Consider the following 20,079-nt stretch of genomic DNA (forward strand, 5'->3'; position numbering starts at 1 on the left):
ATGCGATTTGGAGCAGACGATTTCTCGTCGCCTTGTTGTTGGTTCGCTGGTGGAACAATAAACACATAAAAGATAGTTTGAAATAGGCTTAGTCGTTTAAAATGTGTTTACAAGAACAGTTGCGCAAACGTCATCCCAAAGCCCGCTACAACTGAAAGTACGTCACAACAAAACGGACGCAAAATGGACGTTTTCAAAACAGACAAACACAAGAACACTGCCGCAGGTCCCGCATGTTTGCTTTATGCGGGCACGTGCAGTATCTCGAATGTTATGTAAGCAGCACTTATATGATGGCTTTGCGGTATTCTTGTGGTAATAAAGTTTTGCAATATTTAGTATGGAACTCTCTGAAGCACACATACCTAATACAGGGTGTCTACCGAGTTGACATTTTCAAATTCCCGAAGTTTTCCAGGTTTCCTCAGAGTCTTTTTGATAAATTCGCTGAATGACACAGAACCCGGTTTTTGTCAACACGGGCTGCCACCACTTCACCAGTTGCTGTCACCCTCTAACAAGCACCTTATAAAATAAACTATGTCATAATAAAGTTTGAATGCTAACCAGTAACTTCTATCTCATTCAAAAAGAAAACATTAGAGTGGTAGCAAAATTCACAGTGAAAGAAATATAAAAAAAAAAAAAGTTCAGAAACATCTACGTACGTTTGCATCCTAAGATGTAAGGCCCAGCAGTGATACTTCAACTCCTACGGAGTGTGTTCGTACGCCGCTGCTGCGTTTCCTATCTATGCTTCAGAGCACGAAAATTTATAGCAACAAGGTTTTTAATCGCAGTGTCCCAGGAGAGACAAAGGCTCTCTGCACTTCTGTGGCTTAAAGGGGCCCTGAAAGGCGTTTTGAGCACACTAAATGAACTAGCGCAATCGTTAGATTGGGTCGTCAACGTCATCTGTGCCAAGTATTACTCTTTTACGCGCAGCGGAAAGCTCACACTTTTGTTGCAAAGTTTGTCTCTTTTTTCTCACCCTTTCCTTCGTGTTTTTGGACGCCGCCATCTTCACATGTCTACATCATCGATTCCCAGATGTTCGTCATGAGCTAGACATCCTGCTATTGGGCGGCTTTTTCACGCACTTCCGGCAAAGAGATGAGTCGTCTGCTCAGCGTCGGCTCGCCGGCTGATCTGCCGGCGGAGTGCCGGAGTGCTTGGACATTTTACGACAAACGAAACAAGTGTAAACAAACGTTTAACCGTTTGTATTAAATGCAGCACGGCCATAACACGACATGGATATTCCCTTACCTGAGTACGTTCCGTAAAGAAAGCGTTGAAGCCCCGTGGCACTTCTTTCGTGCAATCGCAGAGAACGCCATGAGCCGAATGCCCTGGTTTGACGCATACATTTTATTCTACTTCAAAACAATCCAGAGATGGGTTTCGAACGAACGCAACGTCACAACATGCGTTGCAAGTCTGAACCGCGATTGAAAGACGATGGGTTGCCTCCTCCTGCCCGTCGTAACTACGGCACTCACCTCGAGCGCGGTTTGCGGGGACGAACAGCCAGTCACTTAACTCCGGCGCACAAGCCGAGATGGCTTTTAGCCACGCACACTGCACATACCCCATGCGAAGTTGAGTCGTACGTCGCTCGAGAAAGATAACCCAGACCATGGGAAGCACTATCCACCCGCAGAAGCACAACGTCGCATTGCATCGCGAAACAAAGACATCCCCAACACACACACACCATCGCCTCCTGTAATGTCAAACGCATCTCGCACTTCCCAATGGGAGTGGGTGGTACGCCTGCAGTGCCCACATGTCGCGAGGTGGGGCCCCGAGCTGAACCGGGAACACGCAACTGTAACTGACTTCTACAGTGGTTTGTGCCTTGTTGTCAAGGCAACCGATTTTTGAGATTCTCAAAGAAGTGGCGCTCGCTCCAGCGCTAGAAAGCTCAGAGCCGCGGTGGAGCATGCTTTGCCAACGTTGCCGCTCTCCACCACGCGTCGCCCCAAGCTGAACTGGTCACATGATTGAAGGGTTTTGTGCACGGGTTCTGTATCGATTTAAAATGTCTTTTTCACATGCCGCCGGCAGGAATTACGACCGCCGCAAAATAAGACCCGGCACCAGCGGGGCCACATCTGATACGGCACTTTTTGGATAAACAGTGTCGGTGCATCAAAGGGAACGAGCGCACGATCTTCTCCGTACGGCTGCGAGTTCGCCGCCGATAAAAAGTCACGTGCCACCGATAGCAACTGCACCAACGAACACCGCGAAAGGGCAAGGCCAGGCCGCCGCACACATGCGGCCAGATTTTTCGTTCGGTTTTCCAGCCTTGAGCGAAGTGCGGGATTCATGGTGTCAACAAAGCTTGCCCGTAGCAGACGACGTAGCAGCACAATAGCGGAAGTACGTCACCGCTGCGGAGCGCAGCATCATGGGAGGCAAAGCTCGCGCGCCGTCAACAGCGGAGAGTAAGTCGAAAGGAGGAGGAAACGCGGAGCGACGATAATGCGCGGTTTTTGATTTACGATTTCTCAGCTAATACTCATCGCTTTAACAAAATTCTTGCGGGAGGAGATTGCAAATACATTGCTTTATTTGGGTACATGTACATCCATGCATCGGCGGAAGGTATTTCAGGACCCCTTTAAAATGTGATCTTGAAAGGTTGCAAATGCAAAGTGTTGGTCAAATCACAGAATAAAAATGTTTATTCTGTGATTTCTAGCCCGGGCTGAACATTCTTTGCTTTTTTCAGAGAAAGAGAGACAGGAAGGGAGGGAGAGAGAAAAGATCTTTGTTCAGGAAGAAATAGTTGTGGTTTATGAAACCAGGTAAAGAGATGGCAGGGAGCCCAAAGGTGGAACCTGAGTCCACAGCAGATGCAGAAGCTCCTTCCCTTGCCCTCTCAATCTGCTCGCACTGATCGTGAGGTACCGAGCTGATCAAATCTGCCTCCCATGCCTCGAAGAAGTGGAATATGTTATGCTTGAGTTGTTCCCCCATGGCCATACCCTTGGACATGGCTATATTGCACGCAAGAGGGTGGATGTTTCCCCTATTTTAGCAGAGTTTCAAGTTAATGTCTGATGTTCCCACTGAACACCTTATTAATGCACATGGATTTTATGATAACTGCGGATGTTTTTCGTCCACAGAGTTTGGGATTCTTCTGCGTTGAGACCTCGTTGTAGCAAGGGGAAAGATTGTTGTCCTAGGCATAGGATGAGGATTTGTTGTTAATGTTTGCAGTGTGGTAGTCATGGTACCAAGGAGCAAGGTATGCAAGTTCATGTGCCTCTTGCATACTGCATCATTCGCTTCCAGACCATTGCATACGACTGTCCAGGTGACGTTGCTAACTTTCTGCATTAAGGATGGGAATATCTTACCGAAGCACTTGGTATTCTGCCTCCAAAAAACTGTTTAATGTCTTTTGTGAGTCTCTAATGATGTTACACTTCTATTTGATAATTCCGCTATTCGGATTGCCAACAGGATGGCTCCCACTTCCACTTCTTTGTTCATGTATGTTGGAGGGTCACACAGTCACAAAGATTGCCAGAGTAGTCAACTACGACAATTGGGGCCTCGTGCTTTCATCCCGGTGTCGGTGTATACTGTGGTCTCATGATATTTAAACTTTCCCCAAATGAACATGGGCCTGCCATACCACCCCTTCTTGTGTACGATTGTATCCACGTTTTTGGTACATGAGAGTTTTTATGTGGGGTCACTGGATTGGTGCCATGTCTATCATTCCACGAGTTTTCGCCGAGTTTTTCCAGACTATTCAAAATCCCTGAGAATCCCCGGTTCTCCCTGTTTTCCAGGTTAGTAGACACACTGTAATAGTTGACAGGCTTCTGGAGGACCGGGGCTATTTGGCTTTGTTCGATATGGGGGGAGGGGGTATATGGAAAGCCAGCTTACAGCTCTGGTCTTCCTCATTTCCAGGGAGGTCACCAATTTCAGACTCCTCAATCGTGTGCTATTTTCTGGGTCATTCCGAATGGCCCATAAATTTTTTGCACAGTTAAATATCAAACAAGACTTCACCAACAAGTCAGCTGAAGAGTTTCATTTCAGTGCTGAAATTGATCAATGCTTATCATAAAAAGCCTAATTCTATACCAGAAGGTTTTACAAGCAAAGAAAAATAGAGCGGAATACGGTTACGTGCTCACAGACAATGTAGTAGCAGATGCATACAAAAATTCCTGGCCAGTGAAGCATGCTAAGTACCAGTGTTGAAATCTTGCATGCATTGATTACTATTGATCACCCAAATAGTGAACTGGGAGTACTTCACAAAAAAGAATAGTGCAGCTGGAATTTGACAAAAAATCCTTTTATAGGTGCACATATGCCACAGGTCAACTTTGGCCGACTTCTGAAACAGCACGAATTTTACCTCGTGCTCCCATCAGGTGGCCATTTCCATTTGAACTGACAGCAACAGAACTCGCTTAGTGACCGGGCCTATGTCACATGGCTCTATCCAACACTTCAATAGTCATGGCTCTATCCAACACTTCAATAGTCATGGCTCTATCCAACACTTCAATCAAGCTTGCAGAACACTGCTGAACTGTCACTTGCAGCGTGCCGAGAGCCTGTTAGTGGATCCAACTGGCTAGGCAAAGCCACGATACTTCTCAATGGCCCTCAAAAAATGGCCATGTGACAGTTGCACATCCTCATTGAATTCAGAAGTCCTCAAAAACTTTAATGGAGACCTGCTCCAATGACCGAGAAGCTAGCCGCCTACTGAGGTACAAGTATGAATAAAGCATCCATTTGCATAGAACTTTTGCAACTAAAACTGCAGAATTACACTAGAAAGGTTCATTTTAATTAAGAATATAGCAAAGTTGACAAGGCATATTTCTTTTACAGCCTGCGAGGCACTTTATCCTTTTAATGACTCGATTCACAAGGCAATATGTTACAGCTGTGCATATATCCGACCTGTTTTTTTTTTACCTGAACTGAAAATAACCAATTTGAAGCATTTTCCACCTCACATATTGATATCTATTGACAGAGAGGTAGAGGGCAAAGAACACTAAGACAAAGAGGAGCTGCAACTACTGCTGCCTAAACAACCATGATGTGGGTTCTTTAGCCCAAACTAGAGCTACTAAATAATCGAGTGTAGCCAACTTACTGGCACTAGCCCCATCCATCCAAGCACTGCAAACACTGCACTACAAGTTACACAAAATAAGCCATACCAGACTGTGTATATGTACAAAAACTTTATTAATAACACTTCCATATCAACACAACTCCTCTTCCCCTGCTGAACACAAAGTGTCAAACAGTGATGTCAAGATGAAAGAAATGACAAACCCAGCGGAGGGCTGAAGCCATGTACAAACATTCGCAGCTTACAGCACCTTTAGCTGGGATGCACTGGTGGTGTTTTTATTCGCTTTCAATGCCAAAGTACACCACACATCTCCAGTGTCACCGCATTTCAGATTTATGAAATTGATTTTCTACCAGTGCAGCCCAGCTGAAGATACTGCTAAGTGGTTTGCTAGTGCGGCTACGCTTAAAATTTTGTTTTGCCTGAAACAATTAGAAAAAAAAATAGCTTGTAAAAAAAAACCTTTTTTGTTTTTGCTGAAGTGTCTACTGTCATCAGCAAGCTAACACATAGTTGATAAAAAAAATAGTTGCCTCATTAACATCTGCCATACCGATACCTACTAAGCATTTTTCCCAGCTCAGTGGGCACAAAACGTGCCTCCGTTTTAAATTTGCTCAGTCCAAAGTTGTGTTCCTATATTTTAGGCTCGCTTGTAGTAGCTGCCTGCTGCAAGCCACGAGCGTTTGCGCCTGGGGCATGTGCCTGAGGCCTTTCTGCGGTGGCCTCAACCATGCCGGCCAACTCCAGCTCCTCGAACTGCACGCTGCTTCGGGTCCGTCGCTCAGGGGAGCCCAGGGCCAGCTCGGCTTCCTTGAGCATGTCTGAAACGGGCGTCATCTCGGTGTGCGATGTGTAGGACCCCAGCAGCCCCGAGGGGTTGACTGTTGGACTGTTCCCTTCGAGCTCCATGCTGGCACACACGTCATCGAATCCACCCGAAGCTGCAGGGAAAAGATGAGCACATGAAGAGTGAATGCAAAATTTTGTCCCACATTTTCAATAAATTAGGTTAACAACCGCATAAGCTAAAGAGGCACCTCTGAAGTGTGAGTGGCTATCCTGAGGTGGTGCCAGGTACCCAGCCACGGAATCATTGTTAGTGTCGCACATTTTCATACTGTAGCCACTTAAAATTTTCTTACTGCCCCCCCCCCCCCAAAAAAAGCCCTATTTAAGCCACAATCAGTTCATTTTTCAAACATGCAATGACATCTGGCTTTTTATTGGCAAGATCTGAGAACAGGGGGTGTATGTTGCGACAACACTGGAATGGCGTGGGAAGGTCTTTGTGGCATCACCACACTTCCTTTTTTTCCTAGTTATTTAGTTTAATTAAAACACAGTTAGTGCTAAATTTGGCATTTTTGTTACTGCAACAGGTAATATTTTTGAATAAAGCAAAGTTGGGCGTTGTCTTCATGGTCCCTTTAAACCTTTCAGTGTCGGGTTTCTGCTGCGGTGACGCTTGGCCACTGATGTGTTCTTTTTTTTTTAATAGTACAGTAGAATCTCGATAATCGGAAATCGCTTAAACGGAATTGCCGCTTAAACGGAACAGTAACCTGTAAGTTGGTTGGTTTTGTATTCAGATAACGTAAAAAAACTCTCGGTAATCGGAACTAAAGTTTCCACGTCACCGTTTAAATCGAACCAGAAATATAACTTCTTGTGAAACCAATTGGCATGAGAATCAGCTTTTTACGGTTCCGGCTGTTTCGTGATTGTTTTTTTTTTTTCCTCCCTCCTCGTAAGCCTCGTCTCGTTAGTGGTCAGCCGTGTTAGCGCAACGAATGCAACATCGCAGTTCTTGTTCTAGTCTTATGGTCTCGATTTAAGACGGCGAGATTACGGGGCTCTGCTCCTATTGCCTCGTTCGTGCCATCGTGGTGCTATTCGCGCTTCATTACCGCGTTGCCGTCTTCTAAATTCGGTGGCTCGTAAGCATTCGCAAAGTTGAGGCCTCTAGCCTCCGTGAAGATGCCGTTGCAAAGACTCAAACAAACATATTTGATGCATTTGATGCTCAGGGACTCACTGTTGCCAAATTAACTTTGTGAGTGCTGTGCCTAAACCTCTTTTAGTTTTCATGCTTTCTGAAAAACTATCAGCTGCATTCACCTTCTGATGCTTCGAGTTCCATGAAATGGTATTGATAGTGTGTACGCACATAAATTTGCGCTTTCATACATCGATCTCGGTAAACGGAACTAATTTTTTCGGTCCCTTCAAGTTCCGTTTATCGAGAGTCTACTGTATAAGGAAACAAGCAGACTAATTTATTGCTATACTCAGGTACAACTTAAAAACGGCAACGGAAGTTGCCTCTGTGCCTCATCACCGCAGCCGGATGTTACTCTGCACGGCGCAAGTAGTGCATTAGTGGGAATATTTTGAACATGGGACGAGCCGTTTCTATGATTTCGGGGACCTAATATGCTTATAAACTGCTGCAGCGACGACAAACAAACTAAGTGAGAAAAGGCAGACGATATCACGCATTCATAGCAATCTCCTTTCAAAACTCGCGCGCCCGTTGACATCTGGCTCTGCTGCTTCGGCGGAGTGATAACATGCATGAGCTATTGCCGTTCTTAACTTGTTCACGAGTATAGATATATTCCCTGAAAACACACAAAAGAAACATCAGAAATAAGTCAAAGTTCTATTTGCCACCTTCAGTGTTCAGGAGAGGGATTGAGATCTTTGCAGTGTAGTTGTGAGGTTTTTGCTGCTCATAGAAAAAGGGGGTGTTTAGTGGGTGTTTAGTTCAGAAGTTCAGTGCAAGTGCAAGGCTGTTCTTATTTTTAATCTTAAGGGTGCTTCGGTAAACATATGAACAACATCAGAAACGAGTGAAAGGACTATTTGCCACTTTCAATGTTTACCAACAACCCTTAAGATTAAAAATATGAACAGCCTTGCACTCGCACAGAACATCTCAACTAAATACCACTTTTTTTTATGAACAGCTTAAAGGGACCCTGCAACACTCTTTGAGCAGTGCAAGTAAACCTGCGCAACGTTTAGATTACACTGCCAGGAATACCTGAGCCAAATATTACACGTGCACGTGAAGCGGTGAGCGCGCAAATCGATGTGAAAGACGCGGAAAAACAAACCGCTCTCTCTTCAGTTGTCCTCATTATGCATGGCCTGAGGGACGTCACATAGGCCATGGCTGCCCGATCGGCTGTCACTGGTCAACTTCGCGGGTAGATTCTCCCATTTCCGTCGTCGTCATCGCTGTGTACGAACCTCTTCTATGCCTGAACCTGTAGGCACAGTTTTGCCGTTTCTTTTGTGTTTTGAGTGCGAGCGGAGTTTGAGTGATGAGCTCAATACTTCCCTTTCAACGGGACCACTCGACTACAAACGTTTATTGCTTCAAAAACGCCCTACCAGCCCGAGCACGCACTTGCGAGCAGGCACCCATGCCTGCTTTTTTGTGGCACCAGACCGGAAATAGGCCCCTCCGCATTGCGGAGAAAAGGAGAAAACCACCCGGCATGTGCTATATCGAAGGCCGCCGAAGAGAACGCCGCGAGCCGCCCCCCTCTCCGGGAGAGAGCGCGCAGCTTTCGTCGCCTTGTCCGCGCTCGAGTTGAGAGGGAACGATTATGCGCGATTTCTCATCGCGCGTAGTTTCGTTAATTGTGAACGGATTTTCATAATTCTTGCGGGAGGAGATTTCTGGGACAATAGACTTTATCCCAAAATACATTACTAGTAGTCGATGGCAAGTGTTGCAGGGTCCCTTTAAAGCTCACAACTATGCTGCACAGTTTTCAATCCCTCTCCTATGCCTACCTGCGATCACTGCCATCCCTTGCGTTGCATTAATAGATCGCTGCCTCACTATGGGTCACTGGGAAAAAATGCTTGCAATTTGACAGTTTTTTTTTTTTGCAATTCCAGCAAGGCAGGTGTCATCTTTGCACTGTTTGCTTACTGTCAGCAAGCTCTGTTGATCCTGACACTATTAGTCAATTAGCATTACCTTCAGCATACTGGCATGCTAGGATGTTCATCTATGCTCATCTGTTTGTTCTAAAGATACCTTAACCTACGTTTCATCACAAGAGTAGTAGAAGTGCTTCTTGTAAGCTGCTTGAGCATTCAGCTCCTTTGCCTGTCGCAGCTGCGCACACTTAGTCTAAACAACTTCTCCTCGAGCAAAGTGTATAGGAAAGCATTTCGCGATAACAGATTTTTTTTACAGCTTTATAATTGCACCCCTTGGTGACTGCAAAAGCCCATTACATGACCAGTGTTGCAAAAACACAAGCTTCTAGTGGTGACCACCATCGTTCTCCTAAAGTGTGCCAAAGCACAGGATCACCGAAATTTAACCCAAGTGCTCAGCGCAGCAGACACTTGGTTTGGGTGCATGTTTAAATGTTCTGCCAAAATTGTGGGAGGCTGCCCATACACAACACTATGAGCACCAGCCCAGGGTATTTTTGTGCTCCATCTCGCAAGCCAGTTGCAGCACGGTGAAAGCTGCGAAGCAGGCAGCAGCGGCGTCCCTGCACAGCACCATATAGTAGCACCACTGCACCTTCTATTATACAGCACCACAGCACCTTCTATTCCTTGATTCCATCACTAAGCTAAGCACTGTTAGGCACTAAATTATGCAGAATTGCTTAGCGCAGCACTTTTTCCCTAGGCAGAAAGTAAAACACAACTTGCAATACTAAGGCCAAAGGGACAACCAGCACTAAGGCCTCCAGGTCGGCCTTAAGTTACATCGATCTGCCCAACGATCAACGACGATGGCAATGAACAGGACGCGCAATGAGAGCACTGTATGGCGCTGTGTAGGGGCACCGCCACTGCGCGCTTCATAGCTTTTTACTAAACTGCATGCAACCAGCTTGTGAGATGGAGTGCAGGAAAACTTAATTTATCTCGGCTTGACTGCGCAACTGCACAGTTTGAGACCCTCCTACAGATTCAATCGGCAAGGCCGCGTTAGTCGGCCGGCCATCGGCGGGTAGTCGCAATTCATTTGCTCACTAGACACTATGCCACGACATGCTTGTGCCAGGAAGAATGTGCCTTAGTTTGTTAGTTTGTAGACTGTATCAAGCTCTAAGTTCAAGTCGATTCACACAAGCGCACATGCGATGCTTCGCTGACTGGTACGCGAGTAGAAAAATCTAAGGCCAATCGAAGGCGGGAGACGAGTTAGCGAAGTTAATATAGGTACTAAGGAATTAAAATCAAGTGAAACTTTTATCGTAAAGCATAAAACCAAAGTGTGGGAAGCCTTTTTTGCACTGGGTGAACTAGCACAGCGGTCAGCAGCACGACCACACATTTGCGATCGCTTTTTTGCCTAATGACTGCAGTCGCTAGAGATGAGATATTTGTGAAAATTTGGGGGACGCTTACTGCACGAGCACTATTCAAGAAATAGGCATCTAAGCTGCTTGGAATGCTAAAACTAAATAAAAATGGAAACTGGCTATATATTATATACTTTATGTTTCCGCCCCTGGCAGCTCTGGCTTGTGGCCAAGTGGTCTGGTGCACTAGGTCTATTGTTTTACACTTCACAAGTTTGAATCCCCAATAGCACTTTTTTTTTTTAAAGTTCATTTATTTGTGTTTGGGCAATGTTTTCCATACTAAATTCCCCATTTTTGCACTGTAACGTTTATTGCTCCATGAGCGGGTTCGCAGAATGGGTGCAGACTGACACTGACAAGCTGGCAAGTTCTCGTTGGCATGGTGTTGCCATAAGGACCGACTGCTTTCGGGCACAGTCCCAAATCAGCCGACCCTCGGCCATGGTGCGAACACGTCTCTTACGTGTTCGCGAGCTCCAAAGGTGGGGGAAAAGCGCAGTGCATTTGATTGTCTCCAGTGGCGCGGAGGGCGTTCATCCACTGCGTATGCCTCGGCTAGTGATTGTTACAATTCAAGCCGTGCTGGTAGCTAATATGACACATTTTACAGCTGACAACATGGCAGAAGTACGGTATGCCCATTACTGAGATATTGAGAATGCCCAGCCAATGATAACATCAAATACCGGGCATGTTGTTTCACAGAACCGAAACAGGTTTGAATTGTACTCCTGAACATCATCCAATCACGCGGCACCTTGTATGGACGTCATTGCGTTAGTTGGTGCGGCCACGGAAAACTGCGCATGGTAGTTTTTCTTCTTTCGGGCTTTATAAAATAAATACCGCCTTATTGACCGGCTAAACGATGAGTGCTTATTTGACCCAGTCTATGCAATGCAAGCAAAAACAGGAGCTTGACAAATAAACTTCAGTGTCCCTTTAAGCACAGTTACTTGCCACTTCTTAGAAAGACACAGCCGGCGGCTTTCATTTCACAAGATAGGGTGACCCCAATGGTCAATATACCACTGCTGATCTAGCAAGGGAGCGACAGGGAGGGGTGTCTAAAAATGAATGAACAAGTACTATCCCAAGTACTATGCGAAAGGCACTAGCTGCCAACCCAAATACACCACCAGCCACAATTACCCTTCAGGCGTATGATTGCAGCATCACTGAATCGATGAGACGGTCAGAAACACTACGTGACAAAAGAGTGCTGACACAGCATAGCAAGCCTCTCACCTTCTGAGCCCGACTCTCCTCGCTTCTGGTCAGTGCAGTAGCGGGCTTCCACCAGATGCACCTCCATCCTCTGGCACAGGCTGGACAGGGCAGCAATCCGGTCCTCTTTGCTCTGCCCAGACAGGGAACAACCACGAGAAGTCGGCAGCTCCAACAAGCTCTTTCTGGCACGCACCAGGCCATGCATGTCTACTCACAAAGCTTGTGCTCAGCCAGAAAGAGCTGTCGTATTTTACTTCATACTGTGTCGTGTGATTAAAAAATCATGCCTGAATTTTTTTCTTTTTTGCATTTGTGCACTGTTTTAGTATAATACCCTACAAACCAAAGACACTAATGCAGCAGTCTCTTCTCATGTGGTAGCAGCCTTCTACCACTAGACCTGAAGGCAACCTTTTGTATACCTTTAACATTTTTTTATTGAATATTCTTCACATGCTAGAATTTTTACCCCAAGGTTTTCCCACTCCAATGAATCCATGTGCTAGCCAATTCAATTACAGTGGTGTTTAACCTAATTCAAACAGCAGCAAAATTTAATCTAAACACCAGTGAATTCAATCCAAATGCACCCCGTCAAGTACCACCCCATTTATTCAAACTCTGCAAAAGCAGTGCAAGAGAGTTTCGTATGAAATTAGGCGAAACTTTGCAGACCTGCCTGTGCGTCATTTGACTGTTCACATGTTCCTGTACCCATGCACTCTTTAAGACACAGGTAGGTACAAGTTATGTGAGTGACAAAGTGCAGCTTGGCTACATTAAACACAAAGTTATGAATTAGTCCCAAGCAGCATAACATGCTGGTGCTGCAAGGCAAGATTGCCCTGTTTGGACCTGATTGACATGTAGGTAACTTAAATTGCATTTAGTTATAACCTTCAGAAACAACAGCAGCATGCCATTTGGGCTCTAATTAGAGGTTTCCCCACATAATCAAAGTTTTCACTGCACCTTCTGATTCACTGGTGGTAGGTACCCTGATCACAAAAATTAAATGCCGATGTGCCATAATGACCTACAGTACCATTTTTTCCAGACACGGGCAATAGAGACGGTCATGCCATCACTTCACACTTCAGCAGCCACAAACTTGCGTGAACGATTAAATTTTACGCTGGAGAAGTGAAAACGCTACTGACCATTTCTGAGCCATATCAGCCACGATGCAATATGACAATGAGATTTTAAAACAGCCCACATCAATAAGGCATAAAGCAAGCAATTTACTTGGAAACATCCAAACTGCAAGGTTAAAGAACTATGAAGACAAAATACAAGTTTGGTTTATTGAAAAGACTGCTTTGTTTTGATAACAATGATGCCAATTTTGCTGAAACCTCAAACAAATAATCTGGATATCAAGGAAAATGATTGTAGCAGTGGCGACTCCACAGCCACTTTTTGGCGAGGTCTCAATGGCATCACTGAATTTTGTTTGGGCAACTAGGCCATCGCCGACCAGTCACCACCATGAAACATGACTGTGCGATTGTAGTGGGGCATCAAGTTGATTGATTGATTGATTGTAGGGTTTAACGCGCCAACGCAACGCAGGCGATGAGGCGTGCCGTAGTGGAGGGCTCCGGATTAATTTTGACCACCTGGGGATCTTTAACGTGCGCCGAAATCTCGTACACACGGGCGTTTTTGCTTTTCGCCTCCATCAGAAAAGCGGCCGCCGCGGCCGGGAATCGAACCCGCGACCTTGTGCTCAGCAGCGCAACGCCTTAGCCACTGAGCCACTGCGGCGGGTGGCATCAAGTTCCGACTGATCATATCACTTGAATGCTAATGTGCAGTTCACACACTGATAACTACGTCTTTAGTGCTCCCTCTATTGTGTCTGATAACTGATTGATTGATTATGAGGTTTAACGCATCAATGCTACACAGGTGCGCCGTTGTGGAGGGCTCCGGATTAATTTTGACCACCTGGGGATCTTTAACGTGCGTCAAAATCTTGAGCACATGGAGTTTCGCTTTTCGCCTCCATCAGACAAGCGACTGCCATGGCTGGGCCCCCTACTGTGTCACTGCTGCCTCTAACGCCGGGTAGCACCAAATTTGAAAGCTTTTCAATATTTCTTGCAATTCTTCTGGTAAAAAAATGTCTCATAATTCGAATAGAGCTGAGTGAGTTACTAAAGGCTAGTTCTTTAGAGTTGAACAAGGTTGTATCTTGTCTTTATGGCCCCTTCAAGCCATGCGAAATCATAATTGTTTCTTAGGCGTAGATATGACTGTAGATATGACTAATTTGCGAGTGTAACGGTGCCTACAAATAACGCACTTATGGTCAATATATCCCTGTTTTAACAATTTTAGCTGTGCAAGTCATAGAATGCAATCTATAACTTTATGACATCCGAATGATAAGACAAAAACAAGCAATCATAATGGTTCAATTTAATATAAATAAGGCCACGACGACACAGCAGCTGAGTTATGAGACAAAAGTCACGCAGTCACGAGAACTAACTTGTTAATACAAGTATGAAAGTACGTAGTGTTCATGGACATAATGTTCCTAACATAAAATCTATAACCTGGTTAAACAATTTTCCAGTAACACAAGTCACATAGTCATTACAACCATTTAAAATAGTACGGCAGAATATGTTCTTTGGCACCAAGAATATGCTGCCTCCGCATTACATTTTGTACTGCAGTACATTTAGGTTGGTACATTCATATCAATCATAGCAATCACATGCCTTCGTACACCCCAAATGCACTTTTCAACACACGTCATTTGGAAATGACGCAATATATTGTGAGCACCACACAATGAAGCATAAGTCGGCAAAGATTTGCTTAATTTCACATCAACCTCTCCTGCATGACTTTCTGGCAATTGAATTAAATTGAATGGCTCATGGATTACATCCATACTTGGATTCATTGGCACTTGGATTAGGTTAGCTGGCATTGGGACAAAACTTAGAAAACTTGTAGTTTATTTTTTTTTTTCAGTTTTCTCTACGAGACAAAATCAACCAATTTACAAAGTGCACAGCAGCACTTAAAAAAACACTGCATATGCATTTACTTATTTATACCCGTATTACAAAGAAAAGAAAAGCAGAAACTCATAGTTAGCTTTATTTAATAATGCTTTTCACACTGCACCAGATTTTGGCTATTTTGTAGTGTTGCTATCACAGAATTTTTTCAATTGGGGACAATAACACAACATGGGTGTTCCAATGTTTTGCTTCTACTGAAAAATGTGGACTTACCTGGCAACAATAGCAACAATGAGCTATGAAACATTTTACAGTTTATATGTCGTACTGTTGTATAAGCTAATCCGTTTCCCTCTGCCCTACCCTCAAAAATTACAGCAGGAGTCCACAAGTCCTGTATAAGATCCATTGCATAAGATCTGCTTTTTGCACCAAGCATAGGACCAGTATTGATTAGTCCATATTGTGTATCGCAGCACAATGCAAGGGCACGCATGTGTTTATTATTTGTGCATCAACGAACCTGCTTAGGCCAGCTCAACGAAGTGTGGCCCATCTGATAGACCCAAGCAAGCACTGCATACACATTTTGAGCTATGGTCTCCAGCACCTGCACTAACCATGCTCTGATCACATGCTGGCACGTTATCAGAGAACTTGATTTGAGCACTTGTATCGCGTTTTGAGCACTTTCCTTGAAGATGGCACAAAGAAGGGGGAAAGAGCCTACCGCAACTGCAGAAAGGTTGCTGAAAACTAGACCAGAGATTAAAAAAAAAAAAAAAGAACCACTATGATACACACCTTCAGCTGCTCCTTATGAATGGCCTCCATGCGTGCAAACTGATCCTTCAAATCATGCATCCTAGCATCCTGGAAGGAAAAAATGAAAGAACACAATCAGATGTGCGGAGAAGAAAGGAAAAGAATAAAAAGAGAAGAAGAAGGTTGCTGAATCAGAAGTCTAGCACAGACTATAGCTTCAAGCTTCATACCCGGTTTGAAAGCGTCGCCTCAAGATGCCGCACCCTGGAGCTCAGCGAATCCACCTGGACCTGCTTAGCCTCCAGCTGGTGCCTCACACCTGAAACATGATGCGCAGAAACCTCGTTCCCCTTCCGACTGGTTGCAGGCAGTGGTACAAAATTTAGCCCATTCAAACCCATTGAGACAATATTAAAGAGGTTCCAAAAATTGTAACAATCGTGTGATCACTGGCCACAAGACTTGCTGCATTATCCCAGATTATTCCCCCTCAGCGGTACGACTTGGTAGAAGCAGTTACAGAAAAACCCCAGTTGGCAAGAAAGAAAGCTCTTTGCCAACACCCTTTTGTCACCCATGAAATAGGACTGCAGCTGCCTGCCTTGTTTATGCTACAGGTAACCAGCGAATTCTGTTTGCTGCAAACAGTGAGACCAAAAAAAAGGAAGGGAGCTCATATTTCGATCTAAATAGGAGAGAAAAAAGAGCGAGCGCTAGCACTAATTGGAGCCTCATTACTTATTCTGACAAACCAGAAAAATTTATCTGTGCAAGGGGCACTACGACCTTACGTCAGTGCACCAACAGGTGTGGTTCAAGTGGACATTTCATCAGGAGAAAAAGTTTCTAAGCTGAGCTGCGGTTCTGGCGCATGTGGAAGTAGGCACACTGATGATACCGTATATGTCAGAATTTAGATCGAGATTTTTCACTAAAAAGTTTGCTGAAAAGTCACCTCTCGACGTATATGTCGGTCATTAGCTTGATTTTTTTCCATTTCTCGGCTGCAAGGTAGGGCGGTCGACCTAGTATATTCCGACTTGTACGGTATAGCTGCGCCCCACCACACAGATTCACGAAAGTGCGGAAATTGTTGTGGGAACTCTATTGCTAAGGATCTTGCAAATAACAAATACATAGGTCAGGAGGCCCACCCAGCGAGCGTTGAGTGGGCCTTGCCACCCTTTGGTGATGGCAGGTGCAAGTGGCCACTTGCTGCCAGTGGTGCCCACACCAGCTGTCAACTGCTCGCAGAAAAAGGTCTCACTTGCCAAAGGCAGGTACTCACACGATCCACTCGTACACAGGTTTGATTACCGCATAGTTGCGAAGTGGCCTTTGAGAGAGAACATAGTTGCAGACTTGCTACTGGGCAGCATAGAATTTGTTCTACCATGGCACTTGGAAACACAGCGTTGAGTGGACTTGTGTCGCGATGCTGCACTGCTAGTTCCAAGTGTGACAAGAGGATTCCTGCCCTAACTTGTGCAGGTTGCTTTGGGTGGGCAAGGTGTTTCCTGTTGAAGTTGGAGCGGGTAAGGGCATGAGAGGGGGAACATGAGGGCCTCGCCATTGCTGCAAGCTGGGAAGGAAGGCTCAAGAAGCACTTCACTCCCATGGTGTTCCAGTTTCATACTTCCTGCAGGGCTTCACTTGCTTGTTTACAGACCTCACTTACTTGTTTTTAAAGCACATTTGCAAAGGCTCACGCAGAGTGAGAAAGATGGCTACAGTTATTCAGGTGTCAGCAAATGGTGTGTTCGCCTTTCCTCGCCTTTATGAGCCCTGGCGCTGTCAACATATCAGCTCTTCTCAGGACTCAGTGTGTTTACTCACTTCTTAGTTACTTCTCAGCATGTTTACTGATGGAAGATCTAATCACAGCACTGGCTCCCCTTGGAGCAATAAGGTAAAAGCTCTGTGTGCTCAGGTTTAGGCTTCATGTCGGGACCTGTCGCATTGGTTTAGTAAGGAAATGCTAGCATGGCATGTGGAGGAGCCGGTACTGCACCGCTATATTCATACGCTAGCTCCCGTTACTAGTCTCGAAGAAAAAGATGCGAGCATTTGTGCCAGTTGATAAAGATGCATAGATTCCTGCAGTATGGTGTCACACATCTGTTTCAGATAGGCAGGCCTACGGATCGCTCAAGCTGCTTGCTGTGGCTAGGGTACCTCATTTTGCGAGGCTAAAACACACTTGCACACACTACTATATTCTATGTACCTCAGTGTACGTGCATGATCTTTGATAAATTATGTATGCAAAACTGCATGCATTGCCTCAAATTGTGTGGCACTTGACCTATGTATGCTTTCTGTTCGTTAGCCTGCCTGTCGTACTTTACACCATGCTTGTGGCACTTTCTCACTGAGGTGGTGCCTGCTACGCTAGCATTTCTTATTTTTGTGATACAAGATTACACTGAGTGCGCGCACATCAGAGATGTTTAGACTAGGTTAGGAACATTGGTGGCATGCACACTTGTGTTATTACTCACACAGTATTTCCTGTATCAGCACAATGACATGAAAATTTCTTAAGATGGACATTTCTCCGCACATGGATATGTTTGAACCTTTTCACCAATGGTGCACGAGCAGGAGTTTAGGGGTTTTAAAGGCCGCAACCCACACCATTCTCAACTATAGACCCACCACCTACGTATCAACAAATTTCTCCTGGAAGCTAGGCATGCATGATATTCTATGACAAAATATTAATAAGGGCATGCTGAGCACAACAAAACACAGAATTTCAGCCCATAATACCTAATGCTATGCTCATCAAACAATACAGGGTATTCAGTATTATCTGCACCCCATTTCTAAAGGCAGACAGTGAAAATGAGATGCTTGATTGTGGGGCTGTGCCGAAGCTACACGTGGGCTATAAAGTGCGCCGTAGTGGAGGCCACCGGATTAATTTTGACCGCCTGGGGATCTTGAGCGTGCGCTGAAATCTCCACACTGGCATTTTCACTTTTCGCCTCCATGAAAAAAGCAGCCACCGCGGCCGGGATTGAACCCGCGTCCTGAGGCTCGGCAGCACAAGGCCTTAGCCAGTGACCTAACTTGGACTGAGCATATCCGGACTATCATCGCAGCTGCTAATCGTACTCTCGGCTTCCTAAAACGTCATCTGCGCAACGCACCTCGCCATGTAAAATTACTAGCTTATCAATCCCTCGTAAGAAGCAAGCTCGAATATGCGTCGTCAATTTGGAACCCACACCACACGTATCTCATTACTGCACTCGAATCACTTCAAAACCGGGCTACTAGATTCATTCATTCCTCATATGCCTATCACATTAGCGTGTCATCTTTAAAAGTAGAAATTGGCCTGTCCCCTCTGTCTTCCCGCCGCCGCATTGCTACCCTTTGCTTGTTTCATAAACTTTTTCACAGTCCACTTGCAATCGAACCTTACATCTCCCCCCCATTTCGCAGATCACATCGCATTGGCCATATCTTCTAAGTTATCCGTCAACGTTCCCGCACCGTTACTTTTGCTGCCTCATTTTTTCTTCGTGCAGCAAAAGACTGGAATGACCTCCCCCACCATATTGCAGCAATCACCTGTCCATCAACATTTATGCATAGTGTCACAAGCCATTTTTCAAACTAATTCATGGCTTTTTTTAATATTTTTTTGTAACCCCACCCCTTATGTAATGCCCCTCCGGGGACCTTTAAGGTAATAAAATGAAAATGAAAATGAAATGAAAGTACCGCGGTGGGTGCGAAAATTAGATGCATCCTGATTTCTGCATGTGCTTATGACATCAACATGCAAAGTTTGCGAGTCGCACGTTTTCCAAGTGCCGCACGTAGCAGTGGAATAACAACTGGGGTTGCAAAACCAACACCGCTATGCCAGATCGGTGAACAGGTGCATGCCATAGCGATGCACGGGGTTTAGGGATGAAACTGCCCCCTGCACAACTCGCAGTGATGCCTTAGCAGGCAGTGTGTACCGTATTTATTCGCGTAATGAACCCACTCGCGTAATGACCCCCCCCCCTTCTTCTTGAGAATTTAATTTTTTGTCACTTCGAATAAAAAATGCAGCGGGGATATTTTTATCTCGGCAAGGTTGCTGATACCGTAGATGAACGCAGTAACTTGATATCACACTACAGTACGCACAGAAATTCTAAAAACGCATTCCAACAAAAAGAAATCTCAACAGTAGCCGGAGATGTGAGCGCGAATGCCGTGGCTCACAATTTAAAAATTGAGCACTTTCAGAGTGACAGCTGCTGAATGCAAAACCAACCTTGCACCATAAAAACGCTGTGGTGTGCGAACAGAGAACCAAACATACTCCGCACTCCTTCCCTGCTTTTTGCTGTTTCGGCTGGTTCCGGCAGTGGGCGAACAAAGCGCTAAACGTACTCCACACTCCTTCCCTGCTCTGTGCTGTTCTGCGACTAAGCCATAACGTTCCAAGGTTATGTTCAGCTGTGTTCCGATCTTTTTTTGTGCTCCTGGTGCGCGTCGTACAATGGGCCAGTAAATGAGCTACATAGCCAGTTTCAAACTGAAGGTGGTGAAGCATGCTTTGATGCACATAGAAACCGCGTGGCTGTGCGGCACT

General features: G+C 45.2%; 1 protein-coding gene across 3 annotated transcripts in view; it reads right to left on the minus strand.

The window, feature by feature from the left end:
* Positions 1-5,228: 5,228 nt before the first annotated feature.
* Positions 5,229-20,079, minus strand: part of LOC144154932 (uncharacterized) — a 73,555-nt gene continuing 58,704 nt past the window's right edge. For all 3 annotated transcript variants that reach the window (XM_077686058.1, XM_077686057.1, XM_077686056.1), the window contains exons 18-21: positions 15,707-15,795; positions 15,516-15,584; positions 11,743-11,854; positions 5,229-6,081 (exon numbers count right to left, since the gene is read on the minus strand). In XM_077686058.1, coding sequence (XP_077542184.1) covers positions 5,774-6,081; positions 11,743-11,854; positions 15,516-15,584; positions 15,707-15,795 — 578 coding nt within the window. In that variant the 3' untranslated portion in view covers positions 5,229-5,773. The remainder of the gene's footprint in view (positions 6,082-11,742; positions 11,855-15,515; positions 15,585-15,706; positions 15,796-20,079) is intronic.

The sequence above is a fragment of the Haemaphysalis longicornis genome, unplaced genomic scaffold (genome assembly GCF_048455015.1).
Source record: "Haemaphysalis longicornis isolate Haplotype H1 unplaced genomic scaffold, Haemaphysalis longicornis Haplotype H1 scaffold_1, whole genome shotgun sequence".
Lineage (NCBI taxonomy): Eukaryota > Metazoa > Arthropoda > Arachnida > Ixodida > Ixodidae > Haemaphysalis > Haemaphysalis longicornis.